The sequence below is a fragment of the Sylvia atricapilla genome, chromosome 16 (assembly GCF_009819655.1).
Source record: "Sylvia atricapilla isolate bSylAtr1 chromosome 16, bSylAtr1.pri, whole genome shotgun sequence".
Classification (NCBI taxonomy): Eukaryota; Metazoa; Chordata; class Aves; order Passeriformes; family Sylviidae; genus Sylvia; species Sylvia atricapilla.
In genome coordinates, this window is record NC_089155.1 from 5,561,828 (window position 1) to 5,586,225 (window position 24,398).

The 24,398-nt window shown below is 47.7% G+C and overlaps 2 protein-coding genes across 2 annotated transcripts; one reads left to right on the plus strand and one right to left on the minus strand.

The window, feature by feature from the left end:
- Positions 1–85: 85 nt before the first annotated feature.
- Positions 86–8,372, minus strand: GHRH (growth hormone releasing hormone). Its single transcript, XM_066330422.1, has 7 exons — positions 8,316–8,372; positions 5,077–5,176; positions 4,113–4,244; positions 3,348–3,452; positions 2,637–2,774; positions 2,257–2,353; positions 86–1,412 (listed from the first exon to the last, which is right to left on the minus strand). The coding sequence occupies exons 2-6, from the start codon at positions 5,154–5,156 to the stop codon at positions 2,290–2,292; spliced, it is 519 nt and encodes a 172-aa protein (XP_066186519.1). The 5' UTR covers positions 5,157–5,176; positions 8,316–8,372; the 3' UTR covers positions 86–1,412; positions 2,257–2,289.
- An 8,429-nt stretch (positions 8,373–16,801) lies between these two features.
- Positions 16,802–24,026, plus strand: MANBAL (mannosidase beta like). Its single transcript, XM_066330587.1, has 3 exons — positions 16,802–17,220; positions 18,905–19,099; positions 21,602–24,026. Exons 2-3 carry the CDS (start codon positions 18,950–18,952, stop codon positions 21,707–21,709), a joined length of 258 nt encoding a protein of 85 aa, XP_066186684.1. The 5' UTR covers positions 16,802–17,220; positions 18,905–18,949; the 3' UTR covers positions 21,710–24,026.
- Positions 24,027–24,398: the final 372 nt, after the last annotated feature.

Consider the following 24,398-nt stretch of genomic DNA (forward strand, 5'->3'; position numbering starts at 1 on the left):
TGACAGCTGCCTGCCCATGGAAGGGGAGCAGTTACCTATTCTCCTGCTGTCACAGCTTTATTGATCTCCCTCAGCATCCCCTCGGTGTTTCCCATCCTGCTGGGTGGGTTTTAATCCTTCCCTAGTGCTGGAATTGTAAAACCTGAGCAGGGAGGCTGTAACAGGTAGGGATTTGGTGCAAGGATGAAATAATTTCCATGCACACTGGAGCCTCCTATCCTAAAATATGTCACCTGAGGGAAAATGAGATGGTAACTGCTGCAGACTAACAAGGGATTGTTGGAGTGCAAGGAGGGAAGTCTTCATAAGCCTTAACACACATTTATATATCATTGTGTTTCCAGCCTGGTGGTGTTATTGGTACTGGAGCTGGTGCCTTTGTTAGCCCAGTTTTGAGTCATCCTTGGTGCACTTGACAACTGTCTTTGAGGAGCATCGTCCATTCTGGGCCCAGAATCAAGAAACTGAGGTCTCAACAAAAGAGCCATCTTGACCTGCTGTTGGACAGGTTTATTTAGAAGGACTCTCATTTCCTGCTGCTGATGGGAAAGCAGACCCCATCCTGGTGTAATTTACATTTCTGAAGACATAATTATTACACAAACAACAGAGGGATTGGGGTGAGAGGGAGGAAGTAGCTGTGTGAGATCACTGGGCTAATAACTTACTTTTTAAAACATTCACATTGTCACTGTAGCCACGGTGGCGTTCAGAGCCAGGGGATGGCACTCAACAGACACTGAGTTGAAACAGTGACAGCCCAGTCTGATGCACAGGGATCTCCTTTAGCTCTGGCAGAGCTGTAACTTCAGCTCGAACTCCTCAAGGCTGAGCAATAACCATAGCTGAGCTCTTTAGGGTTCATTTTGCTGCTGGGGCTCTGTGTCACCCAGGGCAGTGTTTCCAATGAATGGGAGACGTGTGGATTCGTGTCCCACCTCACCCTGAGCCTTGCTGTGTGTGGTTGTGCCATCAGCATCAATTTAGAGGACATTGTAATCAATTTATTAAGTTGCCTAAAGGTGCTTTTTGGTGGCCTCGTATTTATTAATCAGGGCCTCAAACAGAAAGATGACTTGGCAGAAATTTTGCTATGCTTTGTGATTTGAAACCTTAATTAGTAGACAGAATGTCCCCAGGATTACAAGTGTATCACTTGTTTTAGTCTCTGTGTAAAGCAGCCTGAGGTTAAACCAGAGAGGTGGGGTTTTTTCTGATTTAGTACAGAGCAGAATTTCAAGAGGGGAGTTAAATTGTCAGGACTGGAGTAAATTAGGTAGTGCTTCAGCAGTGCATTCCTTGGATCAGATCTGAGGAGTGTATGCATCAGTTGCCAGCTGCTCACATCTGGGAGTGTCTTCACTGCTGTGAAGGGCTCACTGTACAGTTTGGTCCATAAGCTCTGAATTATTCTGGACAAAAAAAAAGAGGAGGAAAAGAGAATTACCAGAAGACTTCATAAGCGCACACTGAATTTTTTTCATCCTTTGGTGGCTTTTCCTGATTGACTTTCTTTGTAGAAAGGTAACCAAGTCAAGCATGGCAAGAGAGGTGCTGGAATATTATGCTCTTGCAGCTGAATCCATAGGTGTGATTTATGTAGAGTTCTGATCTTCCCTCTCTTCCCCAGCCCCTCTTTTGTTCATGCGCACACTGAGCTCTCCACACCCCTTTATGTTATGCTGGCAGGATTGGACAGGCTTCGTTTCTGTGGGACAGGGCAGTAAGATGAGTTTGCTTCACAAAGAACAACTGATCAAGTGAAGGTATTCCCAAGGACGGGCACTTTGCTGGCTCTCATTCCCCCAGGATTGAGATTCAGAGTATTCAAGTTCCAGATGACTGTTTTCAGGAGTGTGGGATACAGAAAACAGTAAAACTTCCTAGAATGTCCAGACATGTCCCAGGGACCTAGAGACAGGTTCTGCTGCTGGAAGAAGACTTTTGTCTGCCTTTAGCCTGCCCTAGACACTGAGGCACTCTATCTCAGATAGCTTTGCTTGCTTTGGGTTGCTGCAAACCTGTTCCCAGCCATCCATGTGCAGCTTCACAGCACTTGTGGTCTGTCTGTTCTAACTAGCAGGGTTTTAGGGACTAGACAATATTGATTGGGAGGTTTTTCCCCCTTAAATGGCAGCAAGCACCTTTTTCATGCACAGCCAGGAGTGGCAGCTGGCATTGCTGAAGGAGAACCTGCAAACCTTGAGCAGTGCAGCAGTGAGTTATGCACAGGATTGAGCAGGGAGTGGTACTCACCAGAGCATGGGGAGATGGAAAAGGGAGAAGTATTTACATGAGCTTAGCCAGGGTGCTGGGAAAGCCTTCTAGCCGACTGCTGTCCAGGTCCTGAGGCCTGCCAAGGAAGAGCACACGGATGGCATAACTGGGTTCAAGAGAAAAATTCTCTTTTCTGCTACTGTTTTACTGGATTATGAGGCTGAGAGGCAGCAGAGTGATGTGCTGCTGTGAGGTGCAGGCTGCCTCAGGACAGGCTGCTCTTATCTGCACCTTGCTTGGGGTCAGCCTTATTTTTTCCCTGACTGTTCCTGAAATGACTTTTAATCCAGGAGCTTCACGCCTGGAAGGCAGCCAGCAAGAAGGACCAGAGAGCAGAGAATGAACTGATTCCCACCCACCTTTGGTTCTGCAGGATGGCTCCCAGGAAGTCCCTCAGTACCATCTGCTGGTGATATTGGCTGTCCATCAGGATGCTGTCGGACTGGCGCCTGGTCAGGAATTCCTCCACCCCTTCCCCTGGGCTGCTCTCACTGCCTCTGTTAGGTGAAGATGAGAAACCTCCTTGTTTCTGAGATGCTTTTTTGTCCCTCACTCAAAGTTTGGCACAGGCTGAGCAGCACAGAAAGGGACTGAGCCTGGGGCCATTCTGCTTAATTTCAGCAAGGAATTGGTCACCGTATTTGCTCCTTTGTTAGACTGAGGCTGACTTGCATCTGACCAGTTGGTCTTATTTAGTGGCAGTCAGTGATGTAACTAGCCAAGGGTAATGGAGATGCTGCTTTCTGTGTTCAAACCAGGCCAGGGATAATGGTTCCCTACCAGTGAAGGATCATAGCAAATATTATCTGCAGGTTATATTGTTATTGCAGCAGAGCTCTCAGCTGCTCTGATGCTCACAGCCTTGGAGGAAAAGATAAATTAAGCTGCTTACTGGTAACTGTGATAAGGGATATCCAAGACTAGGGATGCAGGATGCCCTTTGGGATGTGTAGCGGCAGGAGAGGTTTCTGTTGTGGTGGAAGGCAGCTGTTTCTGGCAGGTGTATGGAAGACAGTGCCCAGGGCAATAAGCAGAACCCAGCCCTAGGACAGCAGGGTGCTGGGGCTTACCCAAGCCTCTTGCCAATGATGGTCTGCAGGAATTTTCGGGCGGAAATCTGCCCCAGGAATTTGCGGTAGTTGTCAGTGAATATGGCATCAGCATGGCGCTGCATCCTGGGGGGAAGGAAGCACAGTGTGCTCTCTGAGCTGTCAATGAACCCTCCAGGTGAGGAACCAAACACCCAAGTGCTGATATCAGGGCAGGTAACCACAGCAAACACCTTGTAGTATTGGACTGCATTAGTGTTGAAGGGTAAAAGGACTTGAGGGAGCTCTGTCCTGACGTGGAGGCAACAGGAAAATAAAATATCCAGGTAGAGCTGGGCTGGGATATTTCTGTGCTCTGCAGCAGCACCATCACCTCCTGGGAGGGCTGTGTCTGGACAGGGTGACAGGAGCCTCCAGCAGACCTCTAGGCTGTGGTTAGGCTCCAGAAAACCCACAGGTGAGGAAACCATAAACCACTCATCTGGTCCCACTGCTGTGAGGACGAGTTCTCTGTGCTTCAGACAGAAATAATCATCCTCTATCTCCAGGCAGAGGTGGAAAGGAGAGGCTCTAGCACTCCTGCTAGATTCCCAGAGCTTAATGGAAAATTCTGTTCCCTGCTGGAGCCTGTGAGCCTGCCCCTGTGTCCTTGCTGGTGGGGGATAGCAGGACATGGCTCTGGACATGGGTGATGACTTGGGACTGAGCTGCTGGTCTGCTCCTGGGCTGGGGGACACTGTAACCAGCACATTCTGCAAGAGCAGGGCTGGCAGGTGAGGTACAAACCTTTTCTCAGTGGGGTCTGTTAACAAAGCCTCCTCCTCCTGCTCCTCTGCCAAGGGGTTTTGGCTCTGCAGTGAGCTGCTGTGCTGCAGCTGGAAGCTCATGGCCTTGGCAGCAACCGGCCCTGGACTGTACCTGCAAGGGAAACCCCAGGCACACTGTGAGATGTCCTCAGATGCCAGCTGGGCTCAGTCTTCTCAACCATCATTCCCTACTCTCCTGCTTTTCCTTTCTCCATTTGTCATCCCATCTTAGCAGTAGCACAAGTATTGTCTCCGTCACTCTCCCCAGTTAGAAACTGTCCTGAAGCTCTTCCAGCAGTGAAAGGATGGTTTATAGAGCTGCCTCAAACACACACATCCCCTTGCTGAGCTCCCAGCATCCCTGAGCAAAATCCCAGTGTTTCTGGTATCGTTGTGCCATGGCTTTGGCACAAAGGCTAAAACATTTTTTATGGGACATTGCAAATCCACCTTAGAGAAGCCAGTGCACGATTTTGGGCTTCTGGTGATTTGTAGAGGTACAAAGCAGTATTGCAATTTCTAAGACTCAGCAAGGAAATACTTGACATATTAATAGATATCTGTAGATTTCATGTACTAGAATATCTGCAGCTCTGACTTCAGTGCAGTTGCTCTGCAGCCACAAATTTTTATCAGTGTTTGAGCTGGAGGTGCTGCCTGCTCTGGAGGTTGCCAGATCTCCCTTTATAGAACCCAGCATTCAATCCTAAAGCCAACTGTTTGGGCTGAAATATTCCATCAGGTGCCTGCCTTCTTTGGAAATCACCCCTAGGCCAGCAGTGTACCCAAAACATTAAGACAGGACAAAGAAATAGGCCTAGAAACACATTTAGAGTTCATCTGACTTTCAGAAGCACTGACAACTTTAGTTTGGTGCCTGTTTGTTTTGCACAAGGTCAGTGATGAGGCAGAGTGAGGGTGTGCACAAAGCACTTGGCACTCACCTGAGAGCTGGGTAGAGAGGAGAGGAGATGGAGCATGTGACTAAATGCAGGAACAGGAGCAGGGTGGCCTTATCCAGCATCTTCGACCTCTTGGAGTCACCTAAAACACAGAGCAGCCTGAGTCAGGGCACTGAGGTGCTCTGGGCAGGAGGGGAGGCCGAGTGCCACCTTTGTGTGCTCAGTCCCTCTGCTCATTTCTCAGCTCAAAGGGGCTGGGAATGTGCCTCTGTGGTTGTGGTGCCTCCCAAGGCAGAGATCTCCATGTCTCCCCCACGGAGGGCAGATCCTGGGGTCTGTGTGTGAGCCCCTGGGAGCTGGTGCCTGCCTTGGCAGGGCCCATCAGGGTTTGATGCTCTGAGACCCCTCAGTGAGCTGCTGTGGCTGGAGGAGAACTCTCTCTTGGGCTGTGTGAGCCCCAAGAACCCCAGCACGGGCTGTTAAAGCCCCTGGATGAGGGCAGCATTTGACAGGGCTGTGAAAGGAACCTCACTGCCAGCACAGAACCATCTGCAGCCAACTCTGGGACCTCTGTGTGCCACTCTGCCAGGGATGTGTGTGCTCACACGGCTGCACCTGCAGGGCACAGCTCTGTCCAGCGACTGGGGAGAGCCGGGGAAATGCAGCTAAAACTCCTGAGCAGAGCGATAACACCGGCACAGAGGTAACCCTGGCAAAGCCGAAGGCAAGTGCTGAGCCCGCTTCGGCAAACAAAACACAGACTGTGCCTTCAGCGGGGAGAGGGCGGAGACGGGACCGCACTGAAATAGGTGCCTTGGGAAGGGCTGAACTGAGGAGCAGCCCCCGCAGGAGCCCCGAGGGCAGCTTTGGAGCGGGGTGCGGAGCCGGGGCCCCGCTGCCAGCGCCGTGTCCTGGGCTCGGCTCGGCTCATTTTTATCACAAAGTGACTCCGGCCGGAGCCGGCCGAGGTCACCCACCTCGGGAGATGAGCACAGAGCTTTTGTCCCCGCGAGCCAGCAGCAGCAGTAGGAAGGTATTTCAGTGAATGCTGCTCTTCCTGAGTTTCCATTGAAAGCGACTGATCTTTTGCTCAAAGAATATTCTTTAAGAATGTGGATAGGAATCTTTAAAATACCAAGTTTGCCTGTTCTCTATCTCATTTTACAAAAGAAAAGAGCAGAAAGTTGTTTGATCTCCACAAGAGGCAGGGGGAGGATAAAAAACCTTCTTCCAAATGTAGAATGATACTTCCTTGTAAAAGGAGCAGCTTCCAGATGGAAAGGGTTTGCTTGGACTTCTCAAGTGAATTTTCAAGCAGTGGGTTTTACTGATGAGGGGGAGGCAGCGAGGTTCTCTGTTGGAAAATATCATCAGTGAGATCTCTCCTCTGCTCAGAGCAGATCAACACAGAGAGGGGGAGGCTGACTAAGGACCTGTGGTCTTGCAGTGGGTCTGGTGTCGCTGCCAGCGAAGTTAACAACAGAATTAGTGGCAGTGTCAAAAGTGTGTGGACAGACACGGGGAAAAAGTCACTCTAAGAAATGGGTTTTTATCACAAAGTCATTCTCACCTAGTCTCTGTTTCCAGTTACTTGTGCTCCCAGATGGGACCAGCAGCTTCCCCAGCATTTCCCCTGGGAACAGCACAGAACTCCTGGCTCCTGCCAAGCTCCTTGTGCTCATAGGTATCATCTTCTGCCTCCTGCTCTATTACAGAATCATTTTGGCCCCTCAAAGAGCCGAGGAGTGCTTAAAGGAAGGAAAAAAGGGACTTTGATAGACCTACACAACTTCTGCCTTTAGAACAAATCTTCTGCTTCTCTTTCTTTTTCTACTTTTTCATTTGTACTTGGAAAAATACACTTCTTGCCTCTTCCCTAAATATCTTCCAAAAGAATCCCAAGTCAGATCTTTCTAGATAGGCAAAACTATCTAAGGCATCTATCAGTGGATACCAGCAGACTGCGGCACCAGCATCTATAGAAAGTGCCAACCAGGACATTTAATCAGTATTAGGGAAGCTTCTATATGAGCTGAGAAGTGAAGTGTCAATGTAAATTAAAACCTATCCCAACGTTGTCTGCTTCCCCTTCTTCTTAGGATACAGCCCAGATCATCACTTTCTTTCTGTCTCTGGCTTCTCTTCTTTAAAGGCTGGGTTTTTCTCTAGAATTGCTTTTTGAACATTTGACATCCTTTTATTAATATTATTATTATTTCTCTACTGTTAGTTACTTTACAATTATTTTTGTTTGTTTCTGGCTTTGTCCTTCTTCCCCTATCCTGCTTTGTCTTCTCTCCCTTACCTACAGCCTGCTTCCAGATTTTTGGTTATGTCTGTCTCCCTTTTTCCCCTAGGAATAAATCAGAAATGAAAGTCCTACATCCCTTCCCAGATGTGTCTTCTCTTTCAGAGGAGAAGCTGGGAAATTGAAGTGTCACCCTGTGTGCAGGCAGCTTGACAGCTCTGCAAAAACATTGTCACCTTCGAAATTCTCCTGAGGTGAGGGGCACCTTCACTTTCCACTCTGGCAGCATGTGAAAAAATGATTAATAAATAAATCCCCCTTAAGATGAAGAGCTTTTAGCACCGTTCCAGCAGATGAAGTGTAATATCTTTGTTCCATCCTGTGCAGTGGGAACAGCAGCATTGTGACAGGGATGTTGGAGAGCTGAGTAACCACCTCTTGCCATTTCTGAAACCTCAACCTGAGCAGTCTTCAAAATACCTCTGTGTAGATGAAATGAAGCTTTTGCCATGCCTGCTGTTTTATAAAGCCAAAACTTTTATACCCTGAAATGCTGCATTAGAAAAGCAGAAATCCTTTCAAATGCCTCCCTGTGCCCCGTCGTGGCTGGCTTTGCATTACCTGTAACTAACACACAGTTGTGTTTCTCCTCAGACTTTGGTTTGACTCACACACAGTTTCGCTGCAGAGTGAGTAAAACACCGTTCATTTGCCAGGGTAAGAGAAACATCAACATAGCAAAAGAGAAAAACTGCAACAGCCAGTAATCATCTAATGTATTTTATAAATATATTTTATGAAGCTCATCTATACTATAATTCCATTGGTTTGCATTTATGATGCAGTTCAATTGTTGTTTTATCCTATAACTTGGTACAAAAACATACTGGTACAAATCTTGATGCAATACAAAAGTACCTGGTGAAGCTCATTCCTGATGCCAGCTTTGATTGCCTTTCAGTGGAATTTAACTGCCTCCAACTTCCAAATAGATATGATCTTGTTAAAAGCACAGAGAGAGGCTCCCACTTACCGTTCCTGAAGAAAATTAGCGCTGCCTAGATCAGCTCCTGCCCAGGTGTTCCGTCCCTGATGCAGATCCCAGTTCTCCTCGGGAGCTGCCCGTGTGATCCCGCTGGGTGCTGGTGGCGGGCAGGACCAGGACACGGAGCCGGGCTGGGCTGGGCTGGGATGAGCTGGGATGAGCTGAGCTGAGCTGGGAGGACAGTGCCGGACTTCCCTCAGTGTCCTCTGCCTGCCAGCGAGGAGCATCTCTGCCTTTTATACCTGAGCTCCCTCAGGAGTGCTGTGGGCTTCCACGCGTCAGAGAATCAATGATCCTGCTGGATTTCAAAGGCTGTGTTTGCATCCTCTGTGTGTATGTGTGTGTGTGTGTGTGTGTGCATGCTGGGAGGGGGCTTTGCCTCAGCCCAGGGTCATTTGCACGATTTCTCTTTATCCCTCAAAGAATGAAGAGCAAATAACAGCAATAATCTGGCAGAGTGCACGACAAATTCACTTCGCTAGGTAAACTTCGCTTTTCCTCTGCAGTTGCTTTTTTTTTCTCCTACTCCACAGTGAGTGAGTTAACCATCAGTACTTTCTCACACTGCCTGAACAGGAGGGTTGATCTTTTTTGCTATTTCATTTTTCTTTGATTATCAGCTTTTTCCTCCTTGTCCTTTGTTAGTCACACCTGCATTAGGGGGGCAGTTCATGCTTCAGTCCCTCCCAAACATCACAGCTTCACACCAAGCCCACAGAGCAGCTGGAGAGCCCTGCTCCATTCATGTGCTCTGGGAAAAGGCTGAGGTGTTCCCCGGGGTGCTGGCAGCTGTGTTCATTCCTGGAACAAGGTTTATGAAAGCCCCATTAAAACAAACACAGAGCCTTCGTGCCAAGAAGACCAGGACAGTTTGGAGGAGTTCAAAATGAGGTGTCAGCATGAGCTCCACCTGCCAGATTTTTCATCCTGACATTACAATGCCCAGAATTGATGGGGATGCAGACCATCCTGTCCCAGACTCGATGATGGGAAGAAGTTTCAGCAGGTGAGATGACTCACGTCTGCCTGCTGCCAAATACCTTCTCCTGGCACCACAGTGGCATCACAGCTGCTGGTGGCAGGGAAGGATTGTGGGGAGGATGGTGCAGCTGGGGTGCATGTGGTGCCTGTGTGTGCAGGGGGTCTAACTCTGGTCTACCTCTGTTATTGCCTCTCATTGCTTCTTGCAAATCAGGCAGGGATATCATCTGTGCCATCCGCTGGAGACACTGGGGATGGGAATTTCTGGGTAGCACAGGGCAGGTTTTCCAAAATCCATGTCCTGGTGCACACAGCTGCATGTGATCCCTGCAAACTGGAAAGGGAATTTTGTGAGATTTTTTGAAGCTATTCCTGTTCTCTCATGTGTGAGGCTGGTGGCACTAATTTTTCAGCATGACTTATTTATCTTCCACTCTCTTGGTGCTGCACTGGCTGAGCAGAAGAATCAGATCATGCTGTTAAACCAGCTGAGAGCCAGCGCTATTTCAAGGTATTATCTTATAGCCTAGTCTTGATCTGATTCTCCATCCAGCTGGCCCCTTGCCTTACACAGAGCTGCATATGATGCCAGGCAATATTTCTCTAATCAAAGAGAATCAATAGATCAAAGAGAATCAGCCTATAACTGACTTGTTTATAGCTGCCTGATGCACAGCTTGGGTTAGGAGGGTTCTGAGCTGTGTTCATATCTCAAGTGAGCTGCTTTCATGGAAGGCTCTATAAAGTTCCATCATCCCAGAGGTTTCCTTGTGCTGCCCAGGCTGGGTTCCTGCCATGCACAGCTGGACCCAGCAAGACTCACAACAATGGCTTTGGGTTAATTGCAGGAGGCAGGAGAAATTTCTAAAAACCCTCAAGGCTCTGTTGGGTGCATCCAGGCTTAGGAGTTCTGCAATAGCATAAATAGAGCAGCGTTTCTGTCCCTGGGATTTCCTGTCCCAGCTTCAATCAAAACCTTCCTGTCTTCCCAGGACCCAGAAAGGTCACTTTTGGAGCTTCTCCACCAGGCTCTGCAGGCTTTCCCTCTGGCTCATGCAGCTGCTTCTGCAGCAGAAATGTCTGTGATCTCCACTGCTGCCTGGATGATGATGCTACAGACTGTGACAGGATCCAGAGTTGTCTGGAGCCAGTTTTGCATCCATCTCTGTTGGTGTTGCAGTGTGTGTTTGAGCTGGCAGTGGCAGGCTCTGTTCTCATGGTCATTTTTTCAGTAGAGCTGTCACACATGTAGAGCTGGTGCCCCCTGCACGTGCCAAGGGGGCTCTGGCAGCAGTTCTGTGTTCCCCACAGCCCCAGAGCTGCCCCCAGGACCATCAGTCTAAACATACAGCCTGTGTGACAACACTGCCCACAGGAATTGCACTTCAGGGTTAGTATCAATAACAATTTGGCACGACAGATGACAAATCTGATTTGCCAAATGAACAGCTTTTTCTCTTTAGGGTATCTCTTCGTTTGGCCCTAGAACTTTCCCCGTTTCTCCCCATCTCTCCTCCCTCCCACAGCAAATGCTGTGTCAGCATCCACTGGCTCCCAAACCAGAGGTTTCTAACACTCATTACCTCCCACAGGTCTTCATGTCAGCAATGAGCAGTGGGTAACTCTCCGTTTGCCCTCTAAACCCAAGCCTAGACCAGTGCAAGCTTGATGGAATCTACAGCCAGGTACAAGCTGCCATGGGCACCTTCAACATCCGGAACTGTTGGATTTTGGAGCCACATCCAGCCGACCCACCCTCCCCATGGCCCTTGGGTGAAGCACATGCCAGCTACTCTTATTTCAGTGCCAATCCTTCGCTGACAAAGGACACAGAGTTAAGATCCTGAAGCAATTTCCCAGGTATTGATTTCCTCTCAGCTTTACCTCCCTCAGTCTCCATGCCATGCTTTAAAAAATCACCCCTGTCTAGTCCAGGTGCACGACATAACAGCTTCAGATAAGCTGAGCAGTGTGTGAATTGGGGTTCAGCCTCGTGGGGCTGAAAGTAATGACAGTCAGAAGTAACTCATCAAATGGCAAAAAAGCATCCTGTGTTCTCAGCTGTCGAAAGCTTTTCTGCGCTTCTCCAAAACGTCACAGAGGGTGGCTTCTCCATCTTCTACCACTTCCAAGAGAGCCCTGGGGACAGAGCTGTTCCCTCTGGTTTGCTTTTACTTGAATGAGAAATGGGGTGGAGACCAACTTGTGGCAAATGCCCTAATAGTGAATTAAACAGAACTGCCTAAGACTAAAAGTTACGGGATTTTTTTACCTGGGTTTGCCACCATAGAGGTAGGATGGAACCCATTTTGGTTTAAGTGTCTTATCCCGAGTGGTAGAACTCAGACACATTATAATAAATTAATAATAATTTAATTGCAGTATTCATTACTGCTGTGTTCACAGTAACTTTCATTTCTAAGTTCTTTGTAAAAATCCAGTCATTTCTGTGGAAGGCAAGCAAACTAAAATGAGATGAGAAAGACAAGATTTAGTCGGTGCTACCAGACCCTTCTAAGGAAGAAGCAAAAAACCCAAAACTCCAACCCAGGGGGTGTATTAGAACATCATACAAGACTTGGTTTCTTCTTCTTGGAAGGATGAAGTGTTGAGACTTGGATCTCCAGATCCTCCAGACTCAACCCTTTGAACATAGATAGATTTCCTGAGGAGAATTTTCCCTGGAGGAATTCAAACTGGTAGGAAGCCAAATACAAACATTTATCAAAATAACCTCAAGGAAGGAGACACTGTGGATGAGAGCACTGTTTGCACTCTGAGAATGAGTCTGAAGCAGGGGATCAGATTAAAAACAGACCAAATAAATCAGAAATTCAAAATGTGCAAGAAGTGCTGTTGGAAAGGACTGTCTCATGGTGTTAGAATCCTGCTTGAAAAGCCTACTTAATCTTCAGACATTAACTATCCCTGAGCCTGTGCAACAGAGCAAATGGCAGCAGCCTGGGAGATGTGCATCTGCCAGGAGGCCCAGTGGGCTCTGCAGGTGGGATCCCTTTAAAGAGCCTGTACCTGTCTGGCTCTGTTTATTCCCCAGCAGAGCTCTGGAGCCCAAGTGAGCTGCCAAGAGCTTCAGCCAAGCATCAGCATGTTACACTCAGCTGTGGGCTTGAGAGTTTCTGACTCCTGAATTTCTGGCTCTCTAAATACCATCTCCTTCCCCCTCCAACCCTGGCAGACAGAGCTGAGATGCCAGCAGTGAATGTCAGTAATTAAGGAGCTCATCTTTGGCTTTACCACTCTCATTGCAGTTTGGAAAGGAGCCTTGGCTAGAAGGTTACACAGCAGGTTACAGCCAGAACCAGTGAACAGGGAGAGGCAGCTTCAATCCTTTGAAAAGCCTCTGATCAAACCCAGAATAAGAATGAGATGTTGCTGGCATTGAGAAGGCAAAATGTGGTTTATGGAGAGAGAATGAAAAAAGGCTGTGTTTCCAGTAAAGGATGAGAAATGAGAACAGTTGTGAGTAATTTTTTTCCTGGCTGAATAAAAATGAGCAAGCTGAAGATGACAAGACCTTGGAGCACAAGGATCACACATCCAGTGAGTGGTAAAAAAGAGGCCTCACTGCAAAGACAAGTGGGAAATACCACGAAGAAGAAATGTAGAAAGGACTTTAAAATGCCAAGAATTATTTGGATTTGAAGAAAGACTTCTTGCCTGAGCATTGTCCTTACTTAGAACAGAGTACTGACAAAATTACCATGTCCATTTGTTCAATCAATTTTAGCTTTAAAATCCACTTGCATCCGGGAGGTTTTGGGAAAACCTTCCCTTGTTTTTAGTAAATAGCTTCCCTTTGTTTGGTCATTTCCCAGTCAGGTGCAAGGATTGGGTCAGTGTGATGCTGTTGGGGAGCCACCCTGGGCTGAGGGCACCAGCTGCTTGTGGCTCCCAGGCTGGGGCACTCCCGACCTGGCCTGGAGGGTTTGGCAGCCTTGGGGTGAAATAGAGGGGGAGAAAAGGGGGAGAAGCTGCCTAAAAACTGCACATCTCACCTGCCTGATTCTACTTGGAGTGAGTAGTGCCCTTTCTGTTGGGGAGAGAAGAAAAAGAATAAAATACACAGTAGCGAGTGTCTTTTCTCCTTTGCCTGCAAACTCCATCTGTGAGGACTGCAGTCAGTGAGAAGGTGTGTGGACAGCAACACCAGCACCTTCAGTGTACTGGTAGTACTGGGAAGAATTTAATCTGTCTGTTAATCCATTCTGATTAGATCCCTCCTGACATTTTCAAGAATTATTTCTTCCTCCTCAGTGGGCTTTTTTTTTTTCATCCTAAACATTCAGAGTGTAGGAGGTAAGAAGGTGAAAGGGCAGAATTTACTGTTTTCCTGAGCTCTGGCATTATCCTTTAGCCACTCTCTAGGGGCAGCTCCATTTAAGAGTAATTTTCTCTGAGGATTATGATGCCAAAAGAATTTCTGTGTATAAATGTCTCTGGCTTCTGCCACTCATTCAGCAGTGTTCTCCAGTTGTCTGTAATGTCTTCTGCACTAAAAAGCATGCAATATTTCTAATCCAATTGCTGAAAATCTTTGAAATTGTTATCATTAATATCCACTTAATTCAAATGCTTGGTAACAGCCTAGAAAATCCTTTTATTACAAATGCCATATCTTACTTCCTCAGTAGATAAGTAATTGATTAGGATTTCCCCGAAGTATTTAGGGTCTCTGGTAATAAAGCTCTGCAGAAAAACCAACCTGGCACTTCTGATAGTTTGGGGTTAGGAAAAGGCCAAAACAAATCAGATTCTTTAAATACCACAAACGAGCAAAACAGAGCCCAAGCTATTTCCCTCTTTGTAGGTCATCTTATCGAGACATCTCCAGCTCAGAGCTGGAAACTGGATGGGACTTTAAAAAAAGTCCCTGTCAAGAGCAAAGCCAGAAGCACGTCTTGATTGTTGCTGCCAGAGTATGTCAAGGGAGGAGATGAAAACCTTGTGGACAAAGAGAAACCCACCAGGACTGAAAGGCCAGATAATTGGTGGTGGGATTAAAAGACTCACAGGGATTTAGGGGGTGAGTACATTAAGCCTGAGGTGTAAAGGCCTGGGGTGCTTCTGCCAGGGGCACTCAGCCAGGATGAGAGGACACAGCCTCAAGCTGCACCAGGGAAGGTTTAGGTTGGGCATTGGGAGGAATTTCTTCCCAGAAAGGGTGATCAGACATTGGAATGGGCTGCCCAGGGAGGCAGTGGAGTCACTGTCCCTGGAGGTGTTTCAGCAAAGACTGGACATGGCATTAGTGCCCTGGTTTGGTTGGCAAGGCCGTGTTGTGTCATAGGTTGGACTTGGTGACCTCAGGGATCTTTTCCAACCTTATTGATTCCGGGATTCCGTGACGCCCCAGGGGCTGGGCTCCCACAGGCTCCCAGAGCTGGGGTGGGGCTGAGAGCACACGAAGCTGATCAGCCCAGGGGATTTGGAGGAGTGTGGCAGTGGAGCCCCTCAGCCCCCACTCCCCCAGGACCCCCCGGCCTCAGACTGCCCTTAGGCCACCCTTAGCAACACAAGGCCACAGGGGGATGATGGGATGGTTGCTATGGATTGCTGGGATGGTTGTTATGGATGGTTGTTATTCATGGTTACCAGGGATGTTTGCCAAGGGTGGTCACTGGGATGGTTGCTGGGGTGGTTGCCATGGATGGTTACCATGGATGATTTCCATGAATGGTTGCTGGGATGGTTGCTGGGATGTGCCAGGTGGTTGCCAGGGGCAAATGTTGGGATGGTTGCCAGGGGTAGTTGCTATGGATGGTTGCCATGGATGTTTGCTGGATGATTGATGGGATGGTTGCCGGGGCGGTTGCCATGGATGGTTACCATGGATGGTTGCTGGGATGGTTACCATGGATGGTTGCTGAGATGGTTGCCATGGATGATAGTTGCCATGGATGCTTGCCATGAATGGTTGCCATGGTTGGTTGCCATGGATGTTTGCCGGGATGGTTGCCATGGATGATGGTTGCCATGGATGGTTGCTGAGATGGTAGCCATGGATGGTTGCTGGGATGATTGCCATGGATGATTGCTGGGATGGTTACTATGGATGGTTGCCATGGATGGTTGCCATGGATGGTTGCCATAGATGGTAGCTGGGATGGTTGCCATGGATGATGGTTGCCATGGATGATGGTTGCCATGGATGATGGTTGCTATGGATGGTTGCCATGGATGGTTGCTGGGATGGTTGCTATGGATGGTTGCCATGGATGATGGTTGCCGGGATGGTTGCCATGGATGGTTGCCATGGATGATGGTTGCCATGGATGATGGTTGCCATGGATGGTTGCCATGGATGATGGTTGCCGGGATGGTTGCCATGGATGATGGTTGCCATGGGTGATGGTTGCCGGGATGGTTGCCATGGCTGGTTGCCATGGATGATGGTTGCCATGGACGATGGTTGCCGGGAGGGTTGCCATGGCCGGTTGCCGGGTGCCCGGGCGGTGGCCGGGATGCGGCCGGAAGCGGTTCCCGCGGGCGGGAAGCAGTTCCGGGGCGGCGGGCGGGAGCGGAGCGGAGCGGGCCGGGCGGTGAGTGGGGCCGGGCCGGGCTCCGCGGGCTCGGGGCGCCGCCGAGGGGCAGCCGCGGCTCCGGCAGCGGCCCGGGGCGGGAGCGCGGAGCCGGGGAGCCGCGCTGGGCCCGCCGGGGCCCGGGAGGGAGGCGGGGAGAGGAGGAGGATGCCGTGTCCCCGCCCTGGGGCTTGTCCCGTGTCCCACGGCTCCTCGGCCGCGCTCATGGCCGTGGAGTCTGCGGTGCAGCGGCCCCTAGAAATCGCCCCGGCTCCATCCCCACGCCCGCTCAGCCCTTTAAAAACTCCAACCTGAGCCTTTTGTGCCTCGCCCTTTTGACGGAATCTTTCACCGTGCTTTATTCCCACCCCAAGAAGAAGCCATGTACATTACTTGAGCTGTTCTCATGGCTTTGTTCTCTGTTAATTTTTAACGTAGTGCCAGGGGTTGAAGATGTCAGCTGGGAAATACAGTGCAGCAACAAGAAAGGTCTGAGTGTCTCCTGGCTGGTGCATGGCCCTGGTCCTGGAAATATGTGAATTATTTATCAGGGCCTGGGCCGTGGGGAACAGACACATCCTCTGTGGTGCTGTCACTGAGCAGAGCAGGAGCTCTCCGTGGGGAGAGGAGGGATCTTCCCACTCCTCCACCTTATTCCCTGGGTATCAGACCTCAGGAATAACCTGGAGGGGTCAGGGGCAGCTTCCTCTCAGGGTCTGGCATAAGCGTATTGATCTTCAAATGCAATTTAAGAAGAACTGATCTAAGTGTGGCCATGGTGAGGTGGTCTGAGGAGAAAGGCAGTTGACAATTTGAGGAGAAGAGGAGATGTTATCCAAGGAATAGATGGTGAAACTGAGCTTCTTCTGAACAGAGAGGAAGGCTACATCATCCAGGGATGGATGACTTAGGTGTGAGGCAGAGGCTTTGGGCATTGTGTGAACCACTGGAGTCTTTTAAAACTGAGGAATTTTGCTCAGAGTTTGGCTCCACTGACAGCTGGAAAACCAATGGTCAGAGTGTGGTTTGTCTGAGCAAGCAAGGACACTGCTGAAATTAGCTGGAGCACAATTCCAGGTCTCCTCTGAGCATATTTCATGGGATACTGCTTCAAATGGTGGTGGCAGCTGCTGCCAGCCTGCAGGAGAGCTCTTGGTGCTGGTCATGTCACCTGGATTTGTCAGAGAAATACCAATGCCACCAAGGGAGGTGAGCTAGAAAAGGGGAAAGGAGTGAAAGGCTGTAGAAGATGAGGACAGAGATTTTTTTTTTTTTTTCATTGTATCTGTTTCCTTTTCTTGTTTATCTCTGTGTTGTGTTTCAGGTGTGTGAGTTGGGATTATCAGTAGGGGTTTGTCCTGAGACAACTCCAGGTGAGGAACGAAGGAACATCCCTTCCTGCTGTGTTTGAGGACAGGGACAGGCAACAGTAATGTTTTCTAAAGATATCCAGATGAGATAAATGCAACTCAGAGGTGATTCTGTTTCTTGTTTAGGAACTGCTGCATTAGTGGGTTGGGAGAGGGGGTGATTTAGAAGGTAAAAGCAATTGGAATGAGCCACATGCATGCAAGCTTTGTTCACAGCACTGAGCAGCCTTTGGGACTGGCTGAGCCTGAGTGGGTCTGTGTGTATCCTGACTTCATGTACAAGTCCCACACAGCCCTTGCTGACTGAGTTTTAATCACAATTTGAAACGTTTTCTTTCACTGAAGTACAGACCTGGACAGGACCTCGAAAGGTCACCTGTTCTTATCTCCTGCTTCAAAGGCAGAATTATGAATACCCACACCCCATCCCTTATGCTTATGTGATCTGCTCTTCTGAACCACCAGTGGCAGGGATTCCACAGTCTCTATTCCAGTGGCTGGCAGTCTGCAGTTGGAAATGTCTTAAAATTCAATATAACATTCTGTATTTCAGCTGAATGAAAACTAAATAATTTTTTTTTTTGTAATTTATATACCTCTCCTTTTAGCATGTCACCAAGTGATAGTTGCCTCTTGTGCAATGGCATTGAGTTGATTCTCAGATTTATCAACTGTAACTTTGCTGGAATTTTATGCCACTTTTACCATCCCTCTGGACTGTGTCACATCTGCAGATTGTATCAATCTCCTCCCAGCCTGAGAAATGCAGAACCTGCTGTGGAGATCATTTCTAGGAGGCAAACTCAGCCTGCAGACTCAGTCACAGCCAAGCTTTAGTGGTACAGAGAGTTGTAACTGTGAGGGAGCAGTGCTGATGCAGGGAATGCACACTGGGATCATCCAGGTCAGGAAAACAGAGTGGGGCAGTAATCACAGCTGAGAGTGTGATGGCATCTCACACTAATTGGATTTCCCTTTGGGGACTTCCTGAGGCCTCCTCTAGCAATTCTGGCAGGAGAGTTCTCCCTCGTTGTAAAAAGCCATTACTCATTCATAGAACAAATTGACGACTCCATTAGCAAAAGATAAAGGGAGGAAGGAAGGATGGTCTCATGACTGAGAAGCTTGGCACCCAGGAGATCAATATTTAACTCTGCCACAAACTACCTGTGTGGCTGTTTTAAGTTTTATGGGACTTAGTGTAACCAACCACTAAAGCCACACTTAAATTTATACAAATAACTTGTTCCTCTGCCTTCAACAGCCCCAATTCTGTGTGGTTTAAGTAGTTGGGTTTGTACAGCATCTAAAACAACAAGGCTGTGACCACATAGACAATATAAGTAAAAATAAGTAGTAATCACTTTGCACATGTGATCAGCTTCAGGAAGAAATTTATTCTTGCTTATTAAGCTTTTCCCTGATTGTTTTATCAACATGGTTCATATTTTGTCTGCTCTTCACCCACAAATGGCCTAATACCAGGAGTTGAGGGCTATTTTTGTAGGTAGGTGACAAAAGACAAACACCCAAATTAAACACAGCTTTCATTTTCCTTTTTGTTATTGGTCCAGTAGATCAAGAGTATCTTCAAAACTCCGTGAAGGAGTCTGTCATTTTTGGATAACAAAAAGCGAACGCCAGAAAGGATGATGCCAAAAATTGCTCTATATTTTCCCCCTTGCAGTAACCAGTCTTCTTGAGAGCACTAGAGGAGGAGGGTGCACTGACAATGGCTGCAGAGTTGGATTTCTCCCCACCTGAAATCCCTGAGCCCACGTTCATGGAGAATGTGCTACGCTACGGACTCTTCTTTGGAGCCATTTTCCAGCTGATCTGTGTGCTTGCCATAATCCTGCCCGTGTCCAAGTCCCACAAGACGGTAAGTAGTGCTCTTTAACACTGATATAGATGGGCAGAGTCAGAGAAAACAGGATGGGAGGGAATGTTGAGTCGCTAATGGAGACACAGCTGCCCCTGGGATTGATGACCATTTCATTGTTCTTTCTCCTTCCTTCCCTCTGGATTTTCCCCCTCCAGCTTGTCTTGTGATTTACCAATAGATAGGAAAGTCAGGAACAAATATCTGAGCCAGGATCTCCCTTAATGTCAGTGAAAAAAGCAACCTGAAGCGCTGTCAAGGTGCTGAATGCATGTGCTGGCTGCAAGAGAAGGTTTTGTCCCAACCCATATTGTCATCCTGCTGCTGATTTGCTTCATTAATTGCCAGGCAGGCAATTGGGTCTCCCCTTTGCAGGACCTGCCTTTCAGGAAATGACTCTGGGCTTGCGCTTGTGTGTGATTTTTGGAAGCAAGATGCAGATGAAATTTCTAGTATATCCTAGAGGTGAGGAAAGCAGTTTACAGGACTGACATCCCATCCAGTGCCCAAGGGTCCTTTGATGCAGTTGGCACGGGAGAAGGTGAAAGGGAAAGGTTGGGGTGAGCTGTTCCTCTAGATTGAGGGATGTCCTGCATCTGCCTGGCTTTTTTTATTAAAGAGAAAAAATGTCTTTGGTACTGAGGACAGGTATTTCAGTGCTGCAAGTTTGGTGCTTTGATACAGATGTTGTCTGAAGGCACATGGTATATTTTCAGTAACAACTCAGCATGGGGAGTTTTGTTTTCAGGCTCTTTTATTTATTTCCCTGTTTGCTCCCTCCTGTGCAGAGGGAGCATGGAAATTTTCAACCTGTTGGGGGAAGGGAATGCCTCAGGATGAAGTACAGAGTGAAGGATAAAGTTCACGACCCAATTTTTCCACCTCTAACTGCTGTTTGTGATATGATGCTTCATGCCGTGGGTCATGCTCCCTCCTGCTTGTCCTGCACAGGAGCTGCAGCTGCCAGCAGGGAGGTGAACAGGCAGTTGCTGGATACCATGCAGTGGCATTGCAAGGCTTAGAATTATTCAGGTTGGAAAAGACCTTCAAGATCATTGAGTTCAACCTTTGCACCGTCACTCTGCAGCCACCAGTGCCTGTCTGAGTCCATCATTTCCCCAGTAAATTTCTGAGAAATACCAAGTAAGCCCATTCTTAAAAGCTGAAAAGAGTGAGAGCTTTTGATCTGGAGCGGGAAACTGGAGACCAGCCCCCAATTAAAATTATATGGCTCAAGGCCCTTTTGCTGCTTACATTTGTAGTATGCCTTGATGTTTGCCTACTCTAGTTTTTATTTTCTCCATATATAAACTGTCCTCTTGATGTGCTGTCCATATGACTTGTTTACAACACCATAAACAACATAGGCTACCCCTCCAGACCTTGAGAAAGATGCTTGAGTCTGGGTAGGATACTGAGGAACTTTGCTGTCTTGGAGCCTCAGACTTTGAAGTCTGCCTTGGTTTGGACATTAGAAGGCAGCAGTGTTCACGTTATGGCAGCAGCATTCTGCATCCCTGGGTAATAACCGTGTCCCTGGAGCCTGCCAGCTCCCTGTGCACTGATCACAGCCCTTGGAAAGCCAGCCAAGTCTCCTTCCTTGGAAAGCCACACAGATGTGAGATGTAATAGCCCTCAGTAACTTGAGAGACGTTTGAACCAAGCTCTTTGATTAAAAGGACACTGTCAGAGGCTGCCTCCCCCTCCATTATCTGGAGTTCTGGCTTGGAACTCGCACGTCTCGCTCAGCCATTTTTTGTGTGTCCTTTTCCAGTTGGCACACTCAGGCTGAGAGAACCCAAGATGCTAAAGCAATATTTATACTCAAATGCATTTAATGAAAGGAGGCAATCTGCATGTGTGTGCTTTCTCAGAGGAGACTGGCGCTGTTCCCTTGTGTTTTCACAAGATAACTAGATTTTATTTCCCATGGCTGCAATATTATCTCTCATCTTCTCTGAAGGAAACAAGCAGCACTTCTCAGTATTTTGTTAGTCCAGGTGAAGAAAGCTTTGCCTTCAGTTCTCTCCTTGAATTTTAGAGGCTCTGAACTTTGTATTCTTACTGCTGCTTTGGGGAATATTTTTTTTGTCTTGCACATGATAGTGATTAATGTTTGGCAGAAATGCCTGCTGACTGTTTCCATGCACCCTGGTGATTATATGTTATCTTTTCCTAATTCAAATAGTTTTCATTTAGTGTTGATTTTCTTCTTGCCTTCAAAGTTTTTCTTCTCCAAAGCCTGTTTTAGACACTTAAGCTTTTAATGGCATCTCTGGTAACAAGCTGTTTCTGTGCAGAAACTCACACTCATCAAAAAGCACATGCAGAAGGAGCAGAGATGATGCTGCTCAAGTCTCATTAAATGTGGCCTCAGTTTGACATCAGTGTGCTCCAACAGAGATACTCAGCACTTGTTTCCTCTGGTTTATACTTCAATCCCCAAAGCAACCTGTGAATGGTGAAAAAAGTTACTGACTGTTTCTTAATTGATTCTTGTAGGACTCGGACAGTTTTGAGCCGAAGAATTCCGAAACAGTGAAGAAGCCAAAGGCAGCTGCTCCACAGATAAGCAAGAAACCCAAGAAGGAAACCAAAAAGAAACGATAAAAGTGTGACTGATGAGCCTCCAAAGACCAAAAAACCACCTATAATCATGCTTCCTCAGAGACAACATCAAAGGCAACTAACTCTGTTAATGGTTTTCTGGCATTGCCATCTTTTACTTTTCAGGGGCAAGGGAGAAGAAACTTATAAAAGTGGAAGGGTTGGGATTCTGCCATAGATTTCTTACAAGCAAAGGGCACTTCACATATCCAGGACTTCATTTTGACTTGATTAATGTATCAGTCACCATTAAAGTGACTTCTTCCAGTTCTGGTGGGTAGAGAGAGCTGTTGGCCTGGCTCCCCCATGCTGGCTAGGATTTGTAGTAAAGTCCCTGTGGAAAGTGGAGGATGGGTTTGCTACTTTGGATACCAGTTGGTGTTGTGTTTTTTGAAGGCAGAGGGATCAAATGGATCAAGAATACCACACTACACAGCTTTGTATTAATCTCTGTTGTCATCTAGCCTGAAATACATAGCTGCGTTTTATGGCTTCATCATAATGCCTTTGTCATATTCTTTAATTCTTTAGGTAATAACTCACCAGATTCCAGACTACTGGAGATGAAAGCTTTCATTTCCCCAGCGTCGCTGCCTCTTGTTCCCCACCCATGCACTCTTCCTTTCTGTTCCCACCTTTGAAAGCATGTACATTTCAGGGAGCTGAGGCTGTGGTGGGGATTGCAATGACTACAAGAATCAGGAAACAATTTGACTCTGGAAAGGTGCAGAATTTAATGCCTGTGCTAGTGAAGTTGTTTTTTGGAAACCTGGGAAGACCAGGCACTGTGTGCTGGAGAGGAGCTGCTGAGGTGGGAGTCTGGGGATGGGGCACTGGTGGTGTTATCAGCCAGCACTGCCTCACTGTGCCGTGGAGAAACCACCCTCCTGCCAGCTGGCTGATCCCTGACCACACAGCTAGGGATCATTGCACTTGCAAATTCCCTCCCAGCCTTCCCTGCCACAGTCTGCTGCAGCTCCTCTGGCTGAATTCCTCCTGAGGGTGAATACATTCTCAGCCCGAGGAGATGTGGTATTTTAAGATCCAAGGGGTGGCAGGGCCGGCTGTGTACCATGACTGTGTGGCAGGAGAGACAGACACTGTGTTCCCTCAGGCTCTGGCTCTCCAGGCCTAGGGGCAATCCAGGATTGGATTTAAATATGGCTAGACAGGAAGGAGATAGGTGGTGACGTAGCCACGGAGTCTCTGCAGAGCAGCTCGAGCTTCCTGATGCCAGCTCACATCTTGGTTTGTTTGATCAGGAGTGAGTCAATGGGAGGAGAACCTGCTCTCTGAGGCGCACCCAGGGTTCAGAGTGGCTTTGAAGGAAGGATTCTCCCTGGCAGGGCTGCAAGTCTGTGATCCTCTTTGCATACACAGAGTCCCATCCTCGAGTCACAAATGCCTGGTGAGTCCAGGTGTGTGCTCTTTACCAGCAGGTGAACAACACGTTTACAGAAACCATCAGTGCTGAGAACAGCCACGTCCTCTGCTCACTCCTGCTTTTGGTGGGGGTGACAGATGGATCTCAGTACCAGTGTGACTCTGACTTCCCTGCTGCAGGCTCTCTGATGCTCTTAGCCAGAATGCTGGCACCAAGTTGCACTTCTCCAGCTTGGAGTTCTGCTTTAAATTCTGCTTTTTTTTTTTTTTTTTTCTTTTTTGAGCTACATGAAGGCAATACCAGGAGGACAGAACAAAGCATAGGAGACACAAGCACTCTAAAGTTGCTTTAAGTTCTCAGTACAAAGAAATATTACAAAAAGTTCCCACGCAACTAACAAAGAACAGTGTTGTGCTATGAGTTTCCATGGTGGACCTGTGCTCTGTCTCTGATCTGCAGGGCAAAGAAAAGCCCTGAGTGGCTACTGCAGATCTCTCTTTCCATTTTAGTACATGAGAATGGTTTTATGTAAATTCCAGCTTTCTGCAGGTTACCTAAAGCAGGGGGTTAATGCTTTAATGGAATCACAGGACAAATGTTATCCAAAATACAGAGTCACTTTGGCAGTTCAGATCCTGTTAGCAGTGGGCACTGTGTGGCTGTTACCTGAAATAGCACCTGCTACATCAATGTCCACATCCAGCTGTTTGCAGGCTGGCTCATTGCTCAGTAGAAATCATGGATGTTGGGGTTTGGTTTTGTTAGGGGGAAGAGGGATGAAGATGAATTCCCCAGTTTGTTCCTGACAGCTTTATACCTATTTGAATGCTCTTGTTTGCTGAAGTTAGAGTATGTAGAGATTACCAATAATCCATGTATTTTAGTTTATCTTGAAATGTGTAATAAATGCCTCCAGAATCTTTGTTTATAAAGAAATCTGTGTTTAAAGTTATGCTGCCTGTTCCCTCACATTGACTGCTGCCAGAAAAGCTGCCAGAACTCCCAGACTATAGGAACACAGGGACATAAATAACCTATTCATTAAAATGATCCATTAAGGGAAATCCTTTCAGATCCTTTAATCTGTGAGAAATTGGTTAGTTAATACTGCCAGGCATGTGTGCATGTGTATCTGTGTTTGACTGGGAAGGGGCAAACTGTTTCCCAACGCTGCTTCACCTTCCTAGAAGGAAGCAGAAAACCATTAGTGACGAAATCAATTTGCCCCCCACGAGAGGTTTTTGGCTCTAAGAGCCCCCATGAAGGTAGCCCTAAGAAAGGCATCATTTGTTAATAGTGCAAGCAGGG